General features: G+C 47.2%; 1 protein-coding gene across 2 annotated transcripts in view; it reads right to left on the reverse strand.

Moving 5' to 3' along the window:
- The window catches only part of LOC124719924 (nostrin), a 142190-nt gene that overhangs the window by 77654 nt on the left and 40580 nt on the right, over positions 1-23956 (reverse strand). For both annotated transcript variants that reach the window (XM_047245121.1, XM_047245122.1), the window contains 2 exons: positions 22122-22207; positions 3507-3650 (listed from right to left, as the gene is read on the reverse strand). In XM_047245121.1, coding sequence (XP_047101077.1) covers positions 3507-3650; positions 22122-22207 — 230 coding nt within the window. The remainder of the gene's footprint in view (positions 1-3506; positions 3651-22121; positions 22208-23956) is intronic.

The following is a 23956-nucleotide window of genomic DNA, read 5'->3' on the forward strand; positions in this document are numbered from 1 at the left end:
CGCGTGACTTTTGCACAAAAAACAAAATCACTCTGCTGCCTCATTCTCCGTGCCCTCCAGACCTAGTACCAGCGTACTTTTTGTTCGTTTCTAGAGCTGAAAACCCTGTTGAAAGGTCAAAGATTTGCAACGACAGACGAGATACGAGGGTGAGTCAAATGAAAACCATAAATATTTTTTAAATATTATTTATTGTGCAGAAGTGCTACAAAGCTGTATCACTTTTCGGCATAGTCTCCCCCACGCTCAATGCAAGTCCTCCAGCGCTTACAAAGTGCATAAATTCCTTTAGGAAAAAATTGTTTTGGTAGTCCGCGCAACCACTCATGCACCGCGTGGCGTACCTCTTCATCGGAACGGAACTTCTTCCCTCCCATTGCGTCTTTCAGTGGTCCAAACATACGGAAATCATTTGGGGCAAGGTCTGGAGAGTAAGGTGGATGAGGGAGACACTCAAAATGCAGGTGTGTGATTGTTGCAACTGTTGTACGGGCAGTGTGGGGCCTTGCATTGTCATGTTGCAAAAGGACACCTGCTGACAGCAGTCCACGTCGCTTTTATTTGATTGCAGGCCGCAGATGATTTTTTAGGAGATCTGTGTATGGTACACTGGTGACAGTGGTCCCTATAGGCACGTCATCCTCCAAAATGACGCCTTTTTCGTCCCAAAAGAGAGTCAGCATAACCTTCCCTGCTGATGGTTCTGTTCGAAACTTGTCCGGTTTTGGTGCTGAGGAATGGCGGCATTCCTTGCTCACTCTCTTCGTTTCCGGTTGGTGGAAGTGAACCCAGGTTTCATCCCCAGCAACGATTCTTGCAAGGAAGCCATCACCTCCTCGTTCAAAGCGCCGAAGAAGTTCTTCACAAGCATCAACGCGTCGTTCTCTCATTTCAGGAGTCAGCTGCCGTGGCACCCATCTTGCAGACGCTTTGTGGAACTGGAGCACATCGTGCACAGTGTGGTGTGCTGACCCGTGACTAATCTGTAAACACACTGTAATGTCATTCGGTGTCACTCGGCGGTTTTCCTTCACTGTGGCTTCAATTGCTGCAATGCCCTGTGGAGTCACAACTCGTTGTGCCTGACCTGGACGAGGAGCATCTTCCACTGAAGCCACACCATTTGCGACCTTCCTACTCCATTTGTAGACTTCCTGCTGTGACAGACGTGCACTACCGTACTGAACCTTCATTCGTCGATGAATTTCAATAGGTTTCGCACCTTCACTACGCAAAATAACAGAATGCTGTTCTTCCCTGGTGCAAGTCGCAAGTGGGGCGGCCATCTTTATACTGATACTGCGACGGTATGTGTGCATTTGCACTATGCTGCCACCTACAGGCTATTCTTCACGCTGTTTGAGGCACGCTTACCAACTCACGGGATAACGGCGCGAAATTTCGATTTGTTATTACAAACTTATGGTTTTCATTTGGCTCACCCCCGTAGAAGGAAATTCGCAGACGGCGCTTCGTGCGATCCAGCAAGACATGTGCCAAGACTGCTTCCGGAAGTGGAAACGGCGTTGAGAGCGGTGTATCAATTGTCGAGGTGACTACTGGGTGATCAAAACGTCAGTATAAATTTGAAAACTTAATAAACCACGGAATAATGTAGATAGAGGGGTAAAAATGGACACACATGCTTGGAATGACATGGGGTTTTATTAGAACAAAAAAAAAAAAAACAAAGTTCACAAAACGTCCGACAGATGGCGCTGAACAGCAAAACGTCAGTGACTGCGCATGGCAATCGTGTATAAAAGGAGCTGTAATGAGAGAGAGAATCAGATGCGCCAGCAGTCGCAGCATGTTGACGTTACCTGGAAAGGCGCTCTTAGTGAAGCTGTATTATCAGAATGGGGAATGTGCTAGTTCAGCGTTACGATCCTATCGCCGTAGGAAGGGGATTCGAACGGGTAAAGGTCCGTTGACAAATGCAGCTGTGGCGAGAATGATTTCGAAGTTCGAAGCCACGGGTTGTTTGGACGATAGAGCCCGTAGTGGCCGACCGAGCACAAGGCGTAATGCTGCTGAGACAGTTCAGGAAGAAATGGAGACTGTAGCGGGTTCGTCTATGCACGGAGAAGTCAACGCTCGTGCAGTCGCACGTCGCACCGGCATTCCATACACTACTGTTTGGTTGGCACTTGGGCGTACCCTCCGATGCTATCCGTACAAAATCAATCGGCATCGTGAACTGTTCAAAAAATGGCTCTGAGCACTATGGGACTTAACTTCTGGGGTGATCAGTCCCCTAGAACTTAGAACTACTTAAACCTAACTAACCTAAGGACAACACGCACATCCACGCCCCAGGCAGGAATCGAACCTGCGACCGTAGCGGTCACGCAGTTTCAGACTGAAGCGCCTAGAACCGCACGGCCACACCGGCCGGCAATTTGGGCTACCGAAAATCCTAGAACTGTCGTGGAAAGTCCACTGCACGACGAGAAAGTCACGGTATAGGTTGGATTTACCACATCTACCGTTATCGGGACTTTTTTCTTCGAGGAAATGCGTGATTCTGGTTTTGTAACTGCTACCGTGACGGGTCAGAGGTACGCCGATGTTACAGAATCGCATCATCCCCAGCCTGGCTGATAAACACCTGCTGGAACGTACGACGTTTATGCAGGATGGCGCTCCACCCCATATTGCTAGACGCGTGAAAGATCTCTTGCGCGCGTCGTTTGGTGATGATCGTGTGCTCAGCCGCCACTTTCGTCACGCTTGGCCTCCCAGGTCCCCAGACCTCAGTCCGTGCGATTGTTGGCTTTGGGTTTACCTGAAGTCGCAAGTGTATCGTGATCGACCGACATCTCTAGGGATGCTGAAAGACAACATCCGACGCCAATGCCTCACCATAACTCCGGACATGCTTTACAGTGCTGTTCACATTATTCCTCGACTACAGGTATTGTTGAGGAATGATGGTGGACATATTGAGCATTTCCTGTAAAGAACATCATCTTTGCTTTGTCTTACTTCGTTATGCTAATTATTGCTATTCTGATCAGATGAAGTGCCATCTGTCGGACTATTTTTGAACTTTCGTATTTTTTTTGGTTCTAATAAAACCCCATGTCATTCCAAGCATATGTGTCAATTTGCACCCTCTATCTACATTATTCCGTTATTTATTCAGTTTTCAAATTTATAGTGACTTTTTGATGAACCAGGATTTCGGAGACCATGCACAATAAGTAGAAGGTGAGCGTAGACAAAAATTGTGGAGAAATTTCCTGAATTTTCTGAACAGACCTCGTGTACAGTGTTCCAATATTTTTCGTTATTTGAAAGCACAGCAGGAAGTGAGCCAAAAACCCGTAAGTGGGCTTATTTACTGCACTTGACGAGTACCGTCTAGCACTCGCCATACCGCTAAACACCTACTCTCGCCTCGTTCCCCGCGATGTCAGTCTCGCTTTCCGTCGTAGCGTTGTTTTGTGTGTGTGTAGATGTTTCGGAGTGGTTCAGAGAGTTCATCTTCAGGAGCGACTGACCTGTGCGCCTCTGCCTGCTGCTGCATCTGCAGGCCGGCGGCCTGCCACGCCGTGCCCACGGTCCCCACCGCGTCCCTGGACGCCCTGGCCAGCTTGCCGGACAGCTTGCCCAGCGCCTTGGCGTACGCCGTCTCCGCCTCGCATCTGGAAAACACCAACACAACACAGCTCAGCAGCGGCACCCTATGGCCAGCACTCACTCGCCTATTCAATACAGCTGGCTAGTTACATAGTGAAGCGCCAAAGAATCTGGTATAGGCACATGTATACAAATACAGGCATGTGTAAACGGCGCAGAGGTCGGCAACGCCTATACAAGATGGTCCATTGATAGTGACCGCGCCAAATATCTCACGAAATAAGCGGCAAACGAAAAAACTACAAAGAACGAATCTCGTCTAGCTTGTAGGGGGGAAACCAGATGGCGCTATGGTTGGCCCGCTAGTTCGCGCTGCCATAGGTCAAACGGATATCAACTGTGTTTTTGTAAATAGGAACCCCAATTTTTTATTACATATTCGTGTAGTACGTAAAGAAATACGAATATTTTAGTTGGACCACTTTTTTCGCTTTGCGACAGATGGCGCTGTAATAGTCACAAACGTATAAGTACGTGGTATCACGTAACATTCCGCCAGTGCAGACGGTATTTTCTTCGTGATACATTACCCGTGTTAAAATGGACCGTTTACCAATTGCGGAAAAGGTCGATATCGTGTTGATGTATGGCTATTGTGATCAAAATGCCCAACCGGCGTGTGCTATGTTTGCCACTCGGTATCCTGGACGACATCATCCAAGTGTTCGGACCGTTCGCCGGATAGTTACGTTATTTAAGGAAACAGGAAGTGTTCAGCCACATGTGAAACGTCAACCACGACCTGCAACAAATGATGATGCCCAAGTAGCTGTTTTAGCTGCTGCCGCGGCTAATCCGCACATCAGTAGCAGACAAATTGCGCGAGAATCGGGAATCTCAAAAGCGTCGGTGTTGAGAATGCTACATCGACATCGATTACACCCGTACCATATTTCTATGCACCAGGAATTGCATGGCGATGACTTTGAACGTCGTGTACTTTTCTGCCACTGGGCACAAGAGAAATTACGGAACGATGACAGATTTTTTGCACGCGTTCTATTTAGCGACGAAGCGTCATTCACCCACAGCGGTAAAGTAAACAGGCATAATATGCACTATTGGGCAACGGAAAATCCACGATGGCTGCGACAAGTCGAACATCAGCGACCTTGGCGGGTTAATGTTTGGTGCGGCATTATGGGGGGAAGGATAATTCGCCCCCATTTTATCGACGGCAATCTAAATGGTGCAATGTATGCTGATTTCCTACGTAATGTTCTACCGATGTTACTACAAGATGTTTCACTGCATGACAGAATGGCGATGTACTTCCAACATGATGGATGTCCGGCACATAGCTCGCGTGCGGTTGAAGCGGTACTGAATAGCATATTTCATGACAGGTGGATTGGTCGTCGAAGCACCATACCGTGGCCCGCACGTTCACCGGATCTGACGTCCCCGGATTTCTTTCTGTGGGGAAAGTTGAAGGATATTTGCTATCGTGATCCACCGACAACGCCTGACAACATGCGTCAGCGTATTGGCAGTGCATGTGCGAACATTACGGAAGGCGAACTACTCGCTGTTGAGAGGAATGTCGTTACACGTATTGCCAAATGTATTTAGGTTGACGGACATCATTTTGAACATTTATTGCATTAATGTGGTATTTACAGGTAATCACGCGGTAACAGCATATGTTCTCAGAACTGATAAGTTCACAAAGGTACATGTATCACATTGGAACAACCGAAATAAAATGTTCAAACGTACCTACGTTCTGTATTTTAATTTAAAAAGCTACCTGTTACCAACTGTTGGTCTAAAATTGTGAGCCATATGTTTGTGTCTATTACAGCGTCATATATCAAAAACCGAAAAAAGTGGTCCAACTAAAACATCCATATTTCTTTACGTACTACACGAATATGTGATAAAAAATGGGGCTTCCTTTTTAAAAAACGCAGTTGATATCCGTTTGACCTATGGCAGCGCCATCTAGCGGGCCAACTATATCGCCATCTGGTTTCCCCCTTCAAGCTAGACGAGTTTCGTTCTTTGTAGTTTTTCGTTTGACGCTTATTTTGATGAGATATTTGGCCCGGTCACGATCAATGGACCACCCTGTATAAGGCAACAAGTGCGTGGCGCAGGTTTTAGATCGGTTACTGCTGCTACAATGGCAGGTTATTACAATTCAAGTGGATTTGAACGTGGTGTTACAGTCTGCGCACAACCGATGTGACAAAGGATCTCCGACCTTGCGACGAAGTGGGGATTTTAACGTGTGACCATTTCACAAGTCTGCAGTGAATATCAGGAATCCGGTAAAACATCAAATCTCCGAAATCGCTGCGGCCGGAAAAATATGGTGCAACTAATGGGACCAACGACGACTGAAGAGAATTGTTCAACGTGACAGAAGTGCAACCCTTCCGCAAATTGCTGCAGATTTCAACGCTGCCTCATCTATAAGTGTCAGCGTGCGAAGCATTCAATGAAACATGATCGATATGGGCTTTCGAGGCCGAAGGCCACTCGTGTACCCTTGATGACTGCACGACACAAAGCTCCACGCCTCTCGTGGGCCTGTCAATACTGTTGAGGACTGGAAACGTGTTGACTGGTCGGACGAGTCTCGTTTCAAATTGTATCGAGCGGATGGGCGTGTACGGGTATGGAGACAACCTCATGAAAATATGGACCCTGAGCGTCAGCAGCGGACTGTTTAAGCTGGTGTAATGGTGTGGGGTGTGTGCAGTTGCAGTGATATGGGACCCCTGATTCGTCTAGATACGATTCTGACAGGTGACACGTATGTAAACATTGTGTCTGATCACCTGCACCCATTCGTGTCCTTTGTGCATTCCCACGGACTTGGGCAGTTCCAGCAGGACAATGCGACACCCTACAAGTGCAGAATTGCTACGAAGTCGCTCGAGGAATACTCTTCTGAGTTGAAACACCTTCGCTGTCCACCAAATTCCCCAGGCGTGAATATTATTGAGCATATCTGGTATGCCTTGCAATGTGGTCTTCAAAAGAAATCTCCACCCCCTCGTACTCTTACGGATTTATGGACAGATCTGCAGGATTCATGGGGTCAATTCCCTCCAGCGCTACTTCAGACATTAGTCCATGCCACGTCGTATTGCGGCACTTCTCCGTGCTCGCTTACGCTCTACACGATATTAGGGATGTGTACCAGTTTCTTTCGCTCGTCAGTAATTATTTGTCACAATCTTACGTAGAGGGTGCAAACGTATAATAGGATATAGATGATGCTCCAGTTAACAATTTCAGGTAGGGAACCTGGGGTCGGAGAAGCCAGCTTAAGGAGATAATAGGAAAAAAAGTCATATTATGGGGTAACTTTTTGGTTCCATTAGTTACATCATCATTGGCACAATGAACGTACCACTGGTACCGTATCTTACAAAATGTGCTGCACTGGCGGACATGAACCTCAACGAAAGCACGACACCGGCGAACATGATTCTGACGCATCCTGACAAACATCCCTGGTGTATTTCGAATCACATCACAGACAGCTACAAATCTGGCAACTAATTCCACTCCGTATCCACTGGGGTCTCCATACACAAGTGACTTTAAATATGGCCCAAAGAAATACCATGGGGTAGGACCTCCGCTTCCAATCGAGTGTGCCGGCCGGAGTGGCCGAGCGGTTCTAGGCGCTACAGTCTAGAGCCGCGCGACCGCGACGGTCGCAGGTTAGAATCCTGCCTCAGGCACGGATGTGTGTGATGTCCTTAGGTTACTTAGGTTTAAGTAGTTCTAAGTCTAGTGGACTGATGACCTCAGAAGTTAAGTCCAATAGTGCTCAGAGCCAATCCAGTGACCAGGAAATACAGCACTGAGATGGTTGCGGACATCCACACTAAAGTGAGCCGGTGCACCGCCATATTGTATCCACGACCACTCATGAACAGCCTAGGGTGCGTTCTGCAACAACGCAGGCAGAACTCCTTGCACGAATCTCAAGTATAGGTGCCCATTCAGACGGCCACGTAGAAGATCTGGCCCAATCAGACGGTCGCCTACAATGGCGGCGGATCTATTCACACCAAAACGTACTGGATAATGCGACTCTGCTACAGCGTGATGATTTTCCTCATCCATCACGTGGCTACTCCTGTTATTTGAAATATCGTCACGATCAAATAAGGCCGCCTCACAAGGGAAATTCCCCATCGCACCCCCCTCGGATTTAGTAATAAGTTGGCACAGTGGATAGGCCTTGAAAAACTGAACACACATCGATCGAGAAAACAGGAAGAAGTTGTGTGGAACTATGATAAAAATAAGCAAAATATAGAAACTGAGTAGTCCATGTGCACCATAGGTAACATCTAGGATAGTGTGAGCTCAGGAGCGCCGTGGTCCCGTGGTTCGCATGAGCAGCTGCGGAACGAGCAGTCCTTGGTTCACGTCTTCCATCGAGTGAAAATTTTAATTTTTTATTTTCAGATAATTATTATCTGTTCGTCTTTTGGGAGTGATTATCACACCCACAAGAAAACCTAAATCGGGCAAGGTAGAAGAATCTTTTTACCCCTTCGCTAAGTGTACAAGTTAGGTGGGTCGACAACATATTCCTGTCATGTGACGCACATGCCGTTACCAGTGTCGTATAGAATATATCAGATGTGTTTTCCTGTGGAGGAATCGGTTGACCTATGACCTTGCGATCAAATGTTTTCGGTTCCCATTGGAGAGGCACGTCCTTTCGTCTACTAATCGCACGGTTTTGCGGTGCGGTCGCAAAACACAGACACTAAACTTATTACAGTGAACAGAGACGTCAATGAACGATTGGACAGAACATAACTTTGCGAAAATAAAGAAAATAAACTTTTCACTCGAGGGAAGAATTGAACCGAAGACCTCTCGTTCGGCAGCTGCTCACGCTAACCACGGGACCACGGCGCTCCTGAGCTCACATTATCCTAGATGTTGCCTATTGTGCACATGGACTACTCAGTTTGTATATTTTGCTTATTTTTTTCATGGTTCCATACAACTTCTTCCTGTTTTCTCGATTGATCTGTGTTCAGTTTTTCAAGGCCTACCCACTGTGCCAACTTATAACTAAATCTGAGGGGGGTGCGATGGGGAGGTTCCCGTGTCAGTAAACAGCACGATCTGGAGGAAATCTGGCCGATCAATCCGTTGTTGGAGCAACCACTGATGCAATGCGACCCTTGGTGCAAAGTCACTCACGAGCATTCCACGGACTCGTTGTGGGCGATATGGGTGTAATTGTTGTCCCTGCAGTACTTGGCACACGCTAGTATGTGCAGCGTCAATTTCTCGTGCAATACAAGTACTTGTAGTGCGATCCGCTGCAACACGTTGCAGCATCTCCTTTTCAAAATAGGGCGTGCAAGTTGTCCTAATGTTGCCAGGTCCCTCGTTTCTCCTTCCAGTGAATCAGTCTCCTTTATTCATCGATCGAGAGAAATAAACGTTCTTCGTGAGGGATGATGCCTGTTAGGATATCGTTCCCTGTGCAGCCTTTCACCAGCGAGAGCATTGCAATGTGCTTCCCCGTACACAAGGTGCATGCCAGTTCTGTGAAATTGCACCGGTACCGCTCAATCGTATTGTATTGTACTGTACGTCTCTCAATAGCACTGAGTAATTAATGGACCTGCCGTTGATTCATATCACGTTCTATCATGGGACAATGGAAATGCGACACAAGAGAGCCGTGTTATGGGCAAGTAAAGTATAAAAATGGTTGAAATGGCTCTGAGCACTATGGGACTTAACATCTATGGTCATCAGTGTCCTAGAACTTAGAACTACTTAAACCTAACTAACCTAAGGACAGCACGAGTCATCACGAGGCAGAGAAAATCCCTGACCCCGCCGGGAATCGAACCCGAGAAGCCGGGCGTGAAGTAAAGCATACAAAGTCTGAATCGTGACTTCCTGGTAATGAGGCCCGCCACTCACTTCAGTATCAGCTATTGTCCTAGTTGGGAATCGACTAGGTGGGAATTAATAGAACTATTTTCATTTCAGGTAAATCCATATTGCTACGAGACTATCCTGGAACCTGTACCCAAAACCAGTTGCAGGTTGCTAGAACGAACTCCAGTGGCAAGAAAAATTGATTTTCAATAAAAAAAATGTTCCTATATGTGTGAAATCTTATGGGATTTAACTGCTAAGGTCATCAGTCCCTAAGCTTGCACACTACTTAAGGTAAATTATCCTAAGGACAAACACACACAACCATGGCCGGGGTGGACTCGAACCTCCGCCGGGATCAGCCGCACAGTCCATGACTGCAGCGCCTTAGATCGCTCGGCTAATCCCACGCGGCGATTTTCAATATATCGCGTAGTTGTTGACCGATTCAAAAAGTTTAAAATTTTGTCATGATCTACTAGTTAAGAGGTAAAGGGCGGCCGGGTAGTAAGGACGAATTTGAATTTTGCGCCATTTTGTTATATGACGATTCGCAGCGATGCTTTTTTCATGTTTGTTATTTGCCATCCTTCCAATTACATCCTGATGGCTTCCATGCGAAAATGAACTTGACTCGATATTTCGGCGATCCAACTGGTCACCGTCTTCAGGAGAATGCTGCTTCGCTGACGAGTGCTGCTGAGAACTGCGGGATTTATAAGCGAAGCAGCATTCTCCTGAAGATAGTGACCAGTTGGATCGCCGAAATATCGAGTCAAGTTCATTTTAGGATCCGGCAGCAAAACCCGAAGACACTTTCAATATGGTGTGACATGTCACACATCACGCGAAATGACTGCTCTGCTGAATGAAAAGTTTCCTCAAAAAATTCTCTCTTTGCGTGGCCTGCAGTCATGGACTGTGCGGCTGGTCCCGGCGGAGGTTCGAGTCCTCCCTCGGGCATGGGTGTGTGTGTGTTTGTCCTTAGGATAATTTAGCTTAAGTAGTGTGTAAGCTTAGGGACAGATTACCTTACCAGTCAAGTCCCATAAGATTTCACACATTTGAACATTTTTTCTTTGTGTGGCAACCAGGAATGGCCTTGCAGGTCATGCGATCTTACGCCTTGTGACTTTTTAGTAGGGATTTCAAAAAGTGTACGTGAACAAACCACAAGCAATAGACCAAATGAAGGATGAAATTAAAAGCGTTATTAATGGCACCCGCTTCCCCCCCCCCCCCCCCCCCCCCATACGTTTGTGAAGGTGTCTTCGAGAACTTCAATGAACGCATTGCTCTTTGTCCCGAGTCTTTGACTGGGCTAGGGAGCATATACACTCCTGGAAATGGAAAAAAGAACACATTTACACCGGTGTGTCAGACCCACCATACTTGCTCCGGACACTGCGAGAGGGCTGTACAAGCAATGATCACACGCACGGCACAGCGGACACACCAGGAACCGCGGTGTTGGCCGTCGAATGGCGCTAGCTGCGTAGCATTTGTGCACCGCCGCCGTCAGTGTCAGCCAATTTGCCGTGGCATACGGAGCTCCATCGCAGTCTTTAACACTGGTAGCATGCCGCGACAGCGTGGACGTGAACCGTATGTGCAGTTGACGGACTTTGAGCGAGGGCGTATAGTGGGCATGCGGGAGGCCGGGTGGACGTACCGCCGAATTGCTCAACACGTGGGGCGTGAGGTCTCCACAGTACATCGATGTTGTCGCCAGTGGTCGGCGGAAGGTGCACGTGCCCGTCGACCTGGGACCGGACCGCAGCGACGCACGGATGCACGCCAAGACCGTAGGATCCTACGCAGTGCCGTAGGGGACCGCACCGCCACTTCCCAGCTAATTAGGGACACTGTTGCTCCTGGGGTATCGGCGAGGACCATTCGCAACCGTCTCCATGAAGCTGGGCTACGGTCCCGCACACCGTTAGGCCGTCTTCCGCTCACGCCCCAACATCATACAGCCCGCCTCCAGTGGTGTCGCGACAGGCGTGAATGGAGGGACGAATGGAGACGTGTCGTCTTCAGCGATGAGAGTCGCTTCTGCCTTGGTGCCAATGATGGTCGTATGCGTGTTTGGCGCCGTGCAAGTGAGCGCCACAATCAGGACTGCATACGTCCGAGGCACACAGGGCCAACACCCTGCATCATGGTGTGGGGAGCGATCTCCTACACTGGCCGTACACCACTGGTGATCGTCGAGGGGACACTGAATAGTGCACGGTACATCCAAACCGTCATCGAACCCATCGTTCTACCATTTCTAGACCGGCAAGGGAACTTGCTGTTCCAACAGGACAATGCACGTCCGCATGTATCCCGTGCCACCCAACGTGCTCTAGAAGGTGTAAGTCAACTACTAGTGTCGTCCTTGCAGGTCTCTTAGTTATAGAGTTGTCGTGGTGTAATGGCTAGCATTCGTGCATAATAAGCATGTAAAACATGGGTTCAACTCCTGGCCATGGTACAAATTTTAATTCATCTCTTCAGCGTCCATCATTATAGCAGATAAAGATGAGACTCAAATGTCTTGTGGAAACTTTAATTATATCAGATCAATAGTCCAGCAATATGTTGTGGACTGGGAGACCTCTGGCAACATGCTCCCGCATTTTCATTCATTTCCACGAAGTTGATAATTTTTTCAGAGCTAACTACTTAGAAATAATGAGAGGAATTGCAAGGCACAAATGGTAATGCACCTGCAGCATAAGTAAAATTTCGTTATCTTTAGTCCTCTTTGCTGCTCCAGTTAAAATTGCAGCAGTGTAGATTCACGTGCAGATCGATGTTTTCGGGATCTAATCTGGCAGCGATGAGTGAGCGTCGTGTTGTTCCAGCGGCTGGTGGCTGCGTTTGAACTTTCACTCCTGACGATGTGGGGTAGTGTGAAACGTCTACTGCAAGCATGCTAGTACCCGCAGCGGGCGTCACCGTACAGTATTCCAGGGCGAGCGCCGGCCGGAAATGCTCGCAAGGCCTCGCGCATCCGCCCCCACACGCCGTTATACTCTGCTGCCGCTGCTGCGCGGATTCCGTGCCGTTGCGAGGCATATTAAAAGCCCGCAGTACATCGTGCTTATGTGCCTCGCTTACAGCGGAAGTTCATCCACTCGTGTAGAATAACCGGAATGGGGGTGGTTAGTGTTTAACGTCCCGTCGACAACGAGGTCATTAGAGACGGAGCGCAAGCTCGGGTTAGGGAAGGATTGGGAAGGAAATCGGCCGTGCCCTTTCAAAGGAACCATCCCGGCATTTGCCTGAAACGATTTAGGGAAATCACGGAAAACCTAAATCAGGATGGCCGGAGACGGGATTGAACCGTCGTCTTCCCGAATGCGAGTCCAGTGTGCTAACCACTGCGCCACCTCGCTCGGTGATAACCGGAATGAAAACAATTTCATTAAAAATATGCATCTGTGTCTGTCATTAGTTACTTTGTATTGTATGGATCGGGGGATCCAGAAACGACGGAGACGCTTCGTCCCCGCCGTAGCCTTCAGTGGTTCACAACCCCGAAACAGGCCACAGCAGTCCACCCACCCCACCGCCGCCCCACACCGAACCCAGGGTTATTGTGCGGTTCGGTCCCCAGTGGACCGCCCGGGAACGTCTCTCACCAGACAAGTGTAACCCCAATGGTTGTGTGGTAGAGTAATTATGGTGTACGCGTACGTGGAGACAGTGATTGTGCAGCAGTCGCCGACATAGTGTAACTGAGGCGGAGTAAGGGGAACCAGCCCGGATTCGCCGAGGCTGACGGAAAACCGCCTAAAAACCATCCACAGGCTGGCCGGCATACCGGACCTCGACACTAATCCGCCGGGAGGATTCGTGCCGGCGAAGCAGCGCGTTAGACCGCGCGGCTAGCCGGGCGGGACGTTAGTTACTTACTCGTACACGTACCACATGTCATAATTCTGACCCCTCTCTATGGAGTGGAAAGACTGAATTTTGTAGTTAACGTACACAAGCGAATTTGAGGGATTAGATTAGCAAAGTAGACAGTAAAACTAGTAGGTAGGCAATAAAGTAACTGAGGTGTCGTGGTATAGAAGGATGTTGAAAATTAGGACTGATAAGACATGAGTAGGTTGTCCACAGAACCGGTGAAGAAAGCGATATATGGAAAACACTGACTAGGAGAGGGTTCAAAATGGTTCAAGTGGCTCTAACAAGGGAACCTCCCCATCGCACCCCCCTCAGATTTAGTTATAAGTTGGCACAGTGGACAGGCCTTGATAAAATGAACACAGATCAATTGAGAAAACAGGAAGAAGTTGTGTGGAACTGTGAAAAAATAAGCAAAATATACAAACTGAGTAGTCCATGGGCCACATAGGCAACATAACGCGCAATGTGAGCTTAGGAGCGCCGTGGTCCCGTGGTAGCGTGAGCAGCTATAAAACGGGAGGTTCTTGGTTCAAGTCTTCCCTCAAGTAAAAATTTTACTTTCTTTATTTTTGCATTGTTATTATCTGTACGTTCGTTCATTGACGTCTCTGTTCACTGTAATTAGTGTCTGTGTTTTGCGACCGCATCGCAAAACCGTGCGATTAGTAGACGAAAGGACGTGCCTCTCCAATGAGAACCGAAAACATTTGACCGCAAGGTCATAGGTCAACCGATTCCTCTACAGGAAAACACGTCTGATAGATTCTATACGACACTGGTGACGGCATGTGCGTCACATGACAGGAATATGTTGTCGACCCACCTACCTTGTACACTTGGCGAATGGGTAAAAAGATTCTTCTACCTTGCCCGATTTAGGGTTTCTTGTGGATGTGATAATCACTCCCAAAAAAGTGATGAAAATATAAGAGATTGTCACATAAACTGAAAATAAAAAATTAAACTTTTCACTCGATGGAAGATTTGGACCAATGACCTTTCGTTCCACAGCTGCTCACGCTAACCACGGGACCACGGCGCTCCTGCGTTCCTGGTCTCCTTGATATTGCCTATCTTCCCATGAACTGCTCAGTTTGTATATTTTGCTTATTTTTTCACAGTTCCACACAACTTCTTCCTGTTTTATCAATTGATATGTGTTCAGTTTTTCAAGGCCTATCCACTTATAACTAAATCTGAGGGGGGTGCGATGGGGAGGTTCCCTTGTAAGAATTATGGGACTTAACTTCTGAAGTCATCAGTCCCCTAGAACTCAGAACTACTTACACCTAACTAGCCTAAGGACATCACACACATCCATGCCCGAGGCAGGATTCGAACCTGCGACCGTAGCGATCGCGCGGTTCCAGACTGACGCGCCCAGAACCGCTCGGCCACACCGGCCGGCCCGCTCGTATAGAGTAACCCGAGCAAAAACAATTTTAGAAACACGGAGATGTGTCTGTCATTAGTTATTTGCTGGTACACGTTCCATGTGTGGTAATTCTGATCCGTCTCTACCGAGCGGTAAGATTGAGTTTTACAGCTAAAGTATTAGAGGAGACGCTGAGAGAGTTGATTGGCAAATGACAGTAAAAGTAGTAGATGGGGGGGGGGGGACAAAGTAATTCAGATGTTCTGGTATAGAAGGATGTTGAAAATTAGGTGGACTGATAGGAAATGAGTAGGTCCTCCGCAGGACCTGTGAAGAAACGAGTATATAAACAACACTGACAAGAAGAAGGGGCAGGGAGACAGGTAATGTGTTATGACACGAGGGAATGACTTCTATGGTACTAGAGAGAGCTGTAGAGGGCAAGAACTAGGGGATGACAGAGATTGGAATATATCCAGCAAATAATTGAGTACGTTCGGCTGAAACGCTACTCTGAGGTGACGAGGTTGGCACAGGAAAGGAATGGGCCGCATGAAACCAAACAGAAGACTGACGACTAACGTGTCGCCCGCCGGAGTGACCGAGCGGTTCTAGGCGCTACAGTCTGGAACCGCGCGAGCGCTACGGTCGCAGGTTCGAATCCTGCCTCGGGCATGGATGTGTGTGATGTCCTTAGGTTAGTTAGGTTTAAGTAGTTCTAAGATTTAGGGGACTGATGACCTTCGAAGTCAAGTCCCATAGTGCTCAGAGCCATTTGAACCATTTTTTCGACTAACGTGTCATTGAGTTGCTTCTAACGATGAGTTTTATGCAACCTGCAACGCTTGCAAATACCACGATCAAGATTCTCCTATTCTCTCCCTCGGTACGCACAAATTATTAGTCTCACAGAAAAAAAATGAGCAAAACTTTTTTCTACGAAATTTAGTATAGTTAAATTTTGTACTGGAATACGTTTTCGGTGGAGGGCATGAGCTTTCGAGTTGTTCAAGAAAAACCCGTTCGAAAGTCATTTTTGTATATTTCTCTTAAATAATTCGAAAACTATGACCCTTAGCGAAAACGCATCCAAGCACTAAATTTAAGTACGTCAAATTTTCAACAAAAAAGCCCCGTTCACTTCTTCTGTAGGACTAATAGTTTGTGCGTAGCAAGGGAGTGTACGAAGATCTTGCTCGTGGTATTTGCAGGCGTTGCAGATTGTGTGAAACCCATAGGAGGGAGCAGCTGAATCACTGTGTATACAGGGCGAGTTACGTAAGACGTAAGATCCCTTTCATTCCTTGAACGGTTCCATACATCGATACGAGGTTTTCAGCAAATGATAGTACGCTAAAGGACATGTACTTTGGTATATGATAAAGTGTCTTTTGTATCCATCGACATACTGTAGCAGGTATGATTTTTAAATAGAACGATGTGATTTTTTTTAGAGGCATCCGAAAGCGGTTGAAAAGACGAGTGCAGGTTATCTGACTAATTATATTGGGGCTGCAACTCTTCGCAAAACAGTCCGAGAAATGTGCTAAAATCTGAAAGCAAATTGGTCAGAATCAAAAACAACGGTGTAAACACCGGCAAGCAAAGCTGTCATGGCAGACGGGATCGTTATATGCAGCAAGACAGGGATACGCCGCTTATTTCCTGTACGATGTAGATAGAGGGTGAGCTATGATTTTTGTGTATGGAACTACGGCATATACACTACTGGCCATTAAAATTGCTACACCAAGAAGAAGTGCAGATGATAAACGGGTATTCACTAGACAAATATACTATAACTGACATGTGATTACATTTTCACGCAATTTGGGTGCATAGATCCTGACAAATCAGTACCCAGAACAACCACCTCCGGCCGCAATAACGGCCTCGATACGCCTGGGCATTGAGTCAAACAGAGCTTGGATGGCGTGTGGAGGTACAACTGCCCATGCAGCTTCAATATGATACCAAAGTTCATCGAGAGTAGTGACTGGCGTACTGTGACGCGCCAGTTGCCATGCCACCATTGACCAGACGTTTTCAGTTGGTGAGAGAACTGGAGAATGTGCTGGCCAGGGCAGCAGTCGAACATTTTCTGTATCGAGAAAGGCCCGTACAGGACGTGCAACATGCGGTCGTGCATTATCCTGCTGAAATGCAGGGATCGAATGAAGGGTAGAGCCACGCGTTGTAACACATCTGAAATGCAACGTCCACTGTTCAAAGTGCCGTCAGTGCGAACAAGATGTGACCGAGACGTGTAACCGATGGCACCCCAAATCATCACGCCGGCTGATACGCCAGTATGGCGATGACGAATACACGCTTCCAATGTGCGTTCACCATCATGCCGCCAATCACGGATGCGACCGTCGTGATGCTGTAAACAGAACGTGGATTCATTCGAAAAAATGACGTTTTGCCATTCGTGCTCCCAGGTTCGTCGTCGAGTACACCATCGCAGGTGCTCCTGTCTGTGATGCAGCGTCAAGGGTAACCGCAGCCACGGTCTCCGAGCTGATAGTTCTTGCTGCTGCAAACGTCGTCGAACTGTTTGTGCAGATGGTTGTTGTCTTGCGAACGTCCCCATCTGTTGACTCAGGGATCCGAGACGTGGCTGCACGATCCGTTACAGCCGTGCGGATAAGATGCCTGTCATCTCGACTGCTAGTGATACGAGGCCGTTGGGATCCAGTACGGCGTTCCGTATTACCCTCCTGAACCCACCAATTCTATATTCTGCAAACAGTCACTGGATCTCGACCAACGCGAGCAGCAATGTCGCGATACGATAAACCGCAATCGCGATAGGCTACAATCCGACCTTGATCAAAGTCGGAAACGTGATGGTACGCATTTCTCCTCCTTACACGAGGCATCACAACAACGTTTCACCAGGCAACGCCGGTCAACTGCTGTTTGTGTATGCGAAATCGCTGGAAACTTTCCTCGTGTCAGCACGTTGTAGGTGTCGCCACCGGCGCCAACCTTGTGTGAATGCTCTGAAAAGCTAGTCATTTGCATATCACAGCATCTTCTTCCTGTCGGTTAAATTACGCGTCTGTAGCACGTCGTCTTCGTGGCGTAGCAATTCTAATGGCCAGTAATGTATATTGTGTTTGAATATTACGAATTACCTCGAAGACAACAGTCTCTTGACACACAGTCAACTAGGATTTAGAAAACATCGTTCTTGTGAAACACAACTAGCTCTTTACTCACACGAAGTGTTGACTGCTATCGACAAAGTATTTCAAATTAATTCTTTATTTCAAGATTTTCATAAGGCTTTTGGCACCGTATCACACAAGCGGCTTGCAGTGAAATTGCGTGCTTATGGAAAATCGTCTTATTTATGCGATTCATGATTTCCTGTCAGATAGGCCACAGTTCGTAGTAATAGACGGAAAGTCATCGAGTAAAACAGAAGTGATTTCTGGCGTTCCCCAAGGAAGTGTTATAGCCTCCCTGCTGTTGATTAGCTATATAAAATATTTAGGAGACAATATGAGCAGCCGTCTTAGGATGTTTGCAGATGCTGTTGCCTATCGCCTAGTAAAGACATCAGAAGACCGAAACAAATTGCAAAGCGATTCAGAAAGCATATCTGTATGGTGCAAAAATCGGCAATTGACCCTAGACAACGAAAAGTGTGAGGTGATTCACACGAGTGCTAAAAGATATCCGTTAAATTTCGGTTACACGATAAATAAGTTAAGTCTAAGGGCCGTACATTCATCTAAATGAACTAAGTATCTAGGAATTACAATTACGAACAAATTGGAAGGAACACACAGAAAACGTTGTGGGGAAGGCTAACAAAAGACTGCGTTTTATTCACAGGACACTTAGAAGATGTAACAGAGGATAGACACTACTCTTGTCCGTCCTCTTTTAGAATACTGCTGCGCGGTGTGGGATCCTTACCAGATAGGACTGACGGCGTACATCGAGAAAGTTCAAAGAAGGGCAGCACGTTTTGTTTTATCGCGAGATAGGGGAGAGGGTGTTACGGACATGATGCAGGATTTGGGGTGGACATAACTGAAACAAAGACGTTTTGTACAATCACCAACTTTGTTCTCCGAATGCGGAAATATTTTTTTGCCGCCGGCCTATATAGGGAGAAACAATCATCATAATAAAATAAGGGAGAACGGAGTTCGCACGAAAGATGTAGGTGACACGAACGTAAGCATCCTGTCCGATCCCCTGGATCCGTTCATGTCCATTGTGCACTCCGCCGCCTTATGCAATTCCAGCAGGAGAATGAAACACCCCACAAGTCCAGAATTGCTCCAGAATGGCTCCAGGAACACTCGTCTGAGTTTAAACACATCCGCTGGCCACCAAACTCCCCAAACATGAACATTATTGAGCGTATCTGGGATACCTTGCAACGTGCTGTCCAGAAGAGGTCTCCACGCCCTCGTACTCTTACGCATTTATGGACAGTCCTGCAGAGTTCATGGTGTCAGGTCCCTCCAGCACTACTCCAGACATTATTCGGGTCCACGTCACGGTCCGCAGCTCGTGGTCGTGTGGTAGCGTTCTCGCTTCCCGCGCCCTGGTTCCCGGGTTCGATTCCCGGCGGGGTCAGGGATTTTCTCTGCCTCGTGATGACTGGGTGTTGTGTGATGTCCTTAGGTTAGTTAGGTTTAAGTAGTTCTAGGGGACTGATGACCATAGATGTTAAGTCCCATAGTGCTCAGAGCCATTCCACGTCACGTCGTTTTGCGGCACTTCTGCATTCTCGCTTGGGCCCTATACGATATTAGGCAGGTGTACCAGTTTCTTTGGCTCTTCAGTGTATATTGTACTTGTTTACATGACACTCTATAGGAAAGTTCCACCAGAAGTCAAAAAAAGAAAACACGCAAGTCTTATGCTGTAGTTAAAAATGTGGTCCAACTCTCCCCTACTTACCCCCATATACAGGGCTATTATAAATGATTGAAGCGATTTCATAAATTCACTGTAGATACAGTTTTGTTCGGCTGAAGCCGCACTTCAGGTTTGTGCCGCCAGAGCGCTCGAGAGCGCAGTGAGACAAAATGGCGACAGGAGCCGAGAAAGCGTATGTCGTGCTTGAAATGCACTCACATCAGTCAGTCATAACAGTGCAACGACACTTCAGGACGAAGTTCAACAAAGATCCACCAACTGCTAACTCCATTCGGCGATGCTATGCGCAGTTTAAAGCTTCTGGATGCCTCTGTAAGGGGAAATCGACGGGTCGGCCTGCAGTGAGCGAAGAAACGGTTGAACGCGTGCGGGCAAGTTTCACGCGTAGCCCGCGGAAATCGACGAATAAAGCGAGCAGGGAGCTAAACGTACCACAGCCGACGGTTTGGAAAATCTTATGGAAAAGGCTAAAGCAGATGCCTTACCGTTCACAATTGCTACAAGCCCTGACACCCGATGACAAAGCCAACGCTTTGAATTTTCGGCGCGGTTGCAACAGCTCATGGAACAGGATGCGTTCGGTGCGAAACTTGTTTTCGGTGATGAAGCAACATTCTATCTTAATAGCGAAATGAACAGACATAATGTGCGAATCTGGGCGGTAGAGAATCCTCACGCATTCGTGCAGCAAATTCGCAATTCACCAAAAGTTAACGTGTTTTGTGCAAACTCACGGTTTAAAGTTTACGGCCGCTTTTTCTTCTGCGAAAAAAACGTTACAGGACACGTGTATCTGGACATGCTGGAAAATTGGCTCATGCCACAACTGGAGACCGACAGCGCCGACTTCATCTTTCAACAGGATGGTGCTCCACCGCACTTCCATCACGATGTTCGGCATTTCTTAAACAGGTGATTGGAAAACCGATGAATCGGTCGTGGTGGAGATCATGATCAGCAATTCATGTCATGGCCTCCACGCTCTCCCGACTTAACCCCATGCGATTTCTTTCTGTGGGGTTATGCGAAAGATTCAGTGTTTAAACCTCCTCTACCAAGAAACGTGCTAGAACTGCGAGCTCGCATCAACGATGCTTTCGAACTCATTGATGGGGATATGCTGCGCCGAGTGTGGGAGGAACTTGATTATCGGCTTGATGTCTGCCGAATCACTAAAGGGGCACATATCGAACATTTGTGAATGCCTAAAAAAACTTTTTGAGTTTTTGTATGTGTGTGCAAAGCATTGTGAAAATATCTCAAATAATAAAGTTATTGTAGAGCTGTGAAATCGCTTCAATCATTTGTAATAACTCTGTACGTGAAATGTACATACAGGGTGTTACAAAAAGGTACGGCCAAACTTTCAAGAAACATTCCTCACACACAAAGAAAGAAAATATGTTATGTGGACATGTGTCCGCAAACGCTTACTTTCCATGTTAGAGCTCATTTTATTACTGCTCTTCAAATCACAATAATCATGGAATGGAAACACACAGCTACAGAACGTATCAGCGTGACTTCAAACATTTCGTTACAGGAAATGTTCAAAATGTCCTCCGTTAGCGAGGATACGTGCATCCACCCTCGGTCGCATGGAATCCCTGATGCGCTGATGCAGCCCTGGAGAATGGCGTATTGTATCACAGCCGTCCACAATACGAGCACGAAGAGTCTCTACATTTGGTACCGGGGTTGCGTAGACGAGAGCTTTCAAATGCCCCCATAAATGAAAGTCAAGAGGGTTGAGGTCAGGAGAGCGTGGAGGCCACGGAATTGGTCCGCCTCTACCAATCCGTCGGTCACCGAATCTGTTGTTGAGAAGCGTACGAACACTTCGACTGAAATGTGCTGGAGCTCCATCGTGCGTGAACCACATGTTGTGTCGTACTTGTAAAGGCACATGTTCTAGCAGCACAGTTAGACTATCCCGTATGAAATCATGATAACGTGCTCCACTGAGGGTAGGTGGACGAAACTAAAATGAGCTCTAACATGGAAATTAAGCGTTTCCGGACACATGTCCACATAACATCTTTTCTTTATTTGTGTGTGAGGCATGTTTCTTGAAAGTTTGGCCGTACCTTTTTGTAACAACCTGTATATGTGAAATATATGTGTCGAATGATTGCGTGGGCGTATCTGCGGGAAAATAGCTAGTAAGAAAATAAAATTCGCGATGCTTTCATTTTTTGGATAGTAATGACAACGAAAAAGCAAGGGTGGTTTCTAAAACGCTGTGTCTCTTAACCGGATGTAATGTTAGGAATCTTCAACCTGGAATATAAATAACAGACTTTTTTCCTCAGTACAAAACAAACAGGACGTTTTGGCCACATCGTACCCTCAACATAAGGGGAAACAAAGAAACGAAAACGTAATAGTTAGTACGTACCTCTCCTGGAGAATGGAGCTCAACTCCTTGCAGAAATCGCCACCCTGTTTGATGTAGCGTCGGAGTTCCTCGAAGCCCGACTGACCCTGGAACAGAAGAGAGAATGGCCGTGATGAAATCTCTCGCCAAAAGTGTACCGAGCAAATCTCACCGCCAGAAGGTGAAACTGCTGCGTTGTGAAGGATAATCAGATATAAAGTAAATTTATGCTGTCCATTACTAACGTCGGTTCAAATAAACGTAGGGTTGCGGCCTGACATGACTACACGCTAACTACAGATTATTAGACAATTTCCTGAGGTACATAAATACATAATCTTGTCACCGTCTCAAGGAGGCAACCTGGAGTGACGAGGCAGAGAAGAACAGGAATTCTATAGTGAGAGAAGTGTGAGCAAGGTATAGGGTGACAATTATTGAACTATACAGGGTGAAAAGTATTTAAACCGACAAACTCTGGGAGGTTGTAGAGGACATCAAAACAAATATTTTTCGCTAATGTCGTTTTTTCCTATGAGGATTATTTAAACCGGTGGAGGCTGTATTGCGCTCTTCAGTTGTTAGAGGCCGTATTACTCTCTTCAGTCGTAGACAACTGCTGTCCACCAGTGTAGCAGTGCATTGTCTCTGTTTACTGATGGAGCGATACACCTGGTTCTGCGATCGGTTATCTCAATATCTGCCATTTCGAAGTTCGCACGACGATCCAAAGGAGGGACAGTGTTACGATCTTCCGCGGTGAAACTACTTCGAATTCATTATTTCGGCCTTCTCCCTCTTATCTTCCGTTTCGGTACCGGTGTGGTCGCTGAGACAATGAGTAGATGATTTTGACCCACTTGCTACTTTTACATACGACCAAAATCTCTTCGGGTTTTTACTCAGGGCGATTGACAACGTCTTACTTTCAACCGACAGGGACAGTCGAACACTGCAGCGGCTGATCGTCATACACACATCAAAAAAAGTTTTGCGTCACCCCCGTTCCCAGAACTCCTGAACATACAAGTTGACTGTGGATATTGTATCACAGACAGTCCCTTTGACTATTCAGAGATGTCACTAAACCCGCCCAAAGATGTAAACGGATCCTGGCTTCCCGTGCTGCAGCGGACGACCGTCGCAGGTAGCGAGAGGAGAACCGCACCAGAGGTGACCGCGGTGAAGCCCTCGGACGTTGGCGCGCCAGGTACATACACTATGCGATCAAAAGCATCCGGACATCCCCAAAAACATACGTTTTTAATATTAGGTGCATTGTGATGCCATATACTTCCAGGTACTCCATATCAGTGACGTCAGTAATCATTAAACATCGTGACAGAGCAGAATGGGGCACTCCACGGAACTCACGGACTTCGAACGTGGTCAGCTGATTGGGTGTCACTTGTTTCATACGTCCGTACGTGAGATTTACACACTCCCAAACATCCCTAGGTCCACTGTTTCCGATGTGACAGTGAAGTGGAAACGTAAAGGGACACGTAGAGCACAAAAGCGTACAGGCCGACCTCGTCTGTTAGCTGGCATAGACCGCCGACAGTTGAAGAGGGTCGTAATGTGTAACAGGCAGACATCTATCCAGACCATCACACTGGAATTCCAAACTGCATCAGGCTCCAGTGCAAGTACTATGACAGGCGGGAGGTGAGAAAACTTGGATTTCATGGTCGAGCGGCTGCTCATTAGCCACACATCACGCCCGTAAATGCCAAACGACACCTCGCTTGGTGTAAGGAGCGTAAACATTGGACGATTGAACAGTGGTAAAACGTTGACGAATCACGGTACGTAATGTGGCGATCCGATGGCAGGGTGTGGGTATGGCGAATGGC

Source organism: Schistocerca piceifrons, chromosome 11 (genome assembly GCF_021461385.2).
Source record: "Schistocerca piceifrons isolate TAMUIC-IGC-003096 chromosome 11, iqSchPice1.1, whole genome shotgun sequence".
In the NCBI taxonomy this organism is placed as follows: Eukaryota; Metazoa; Arthropoda; class Insecta; order Orthoptera; family Acrididae; genus Schistocerca; species Schistocerca piceifrons.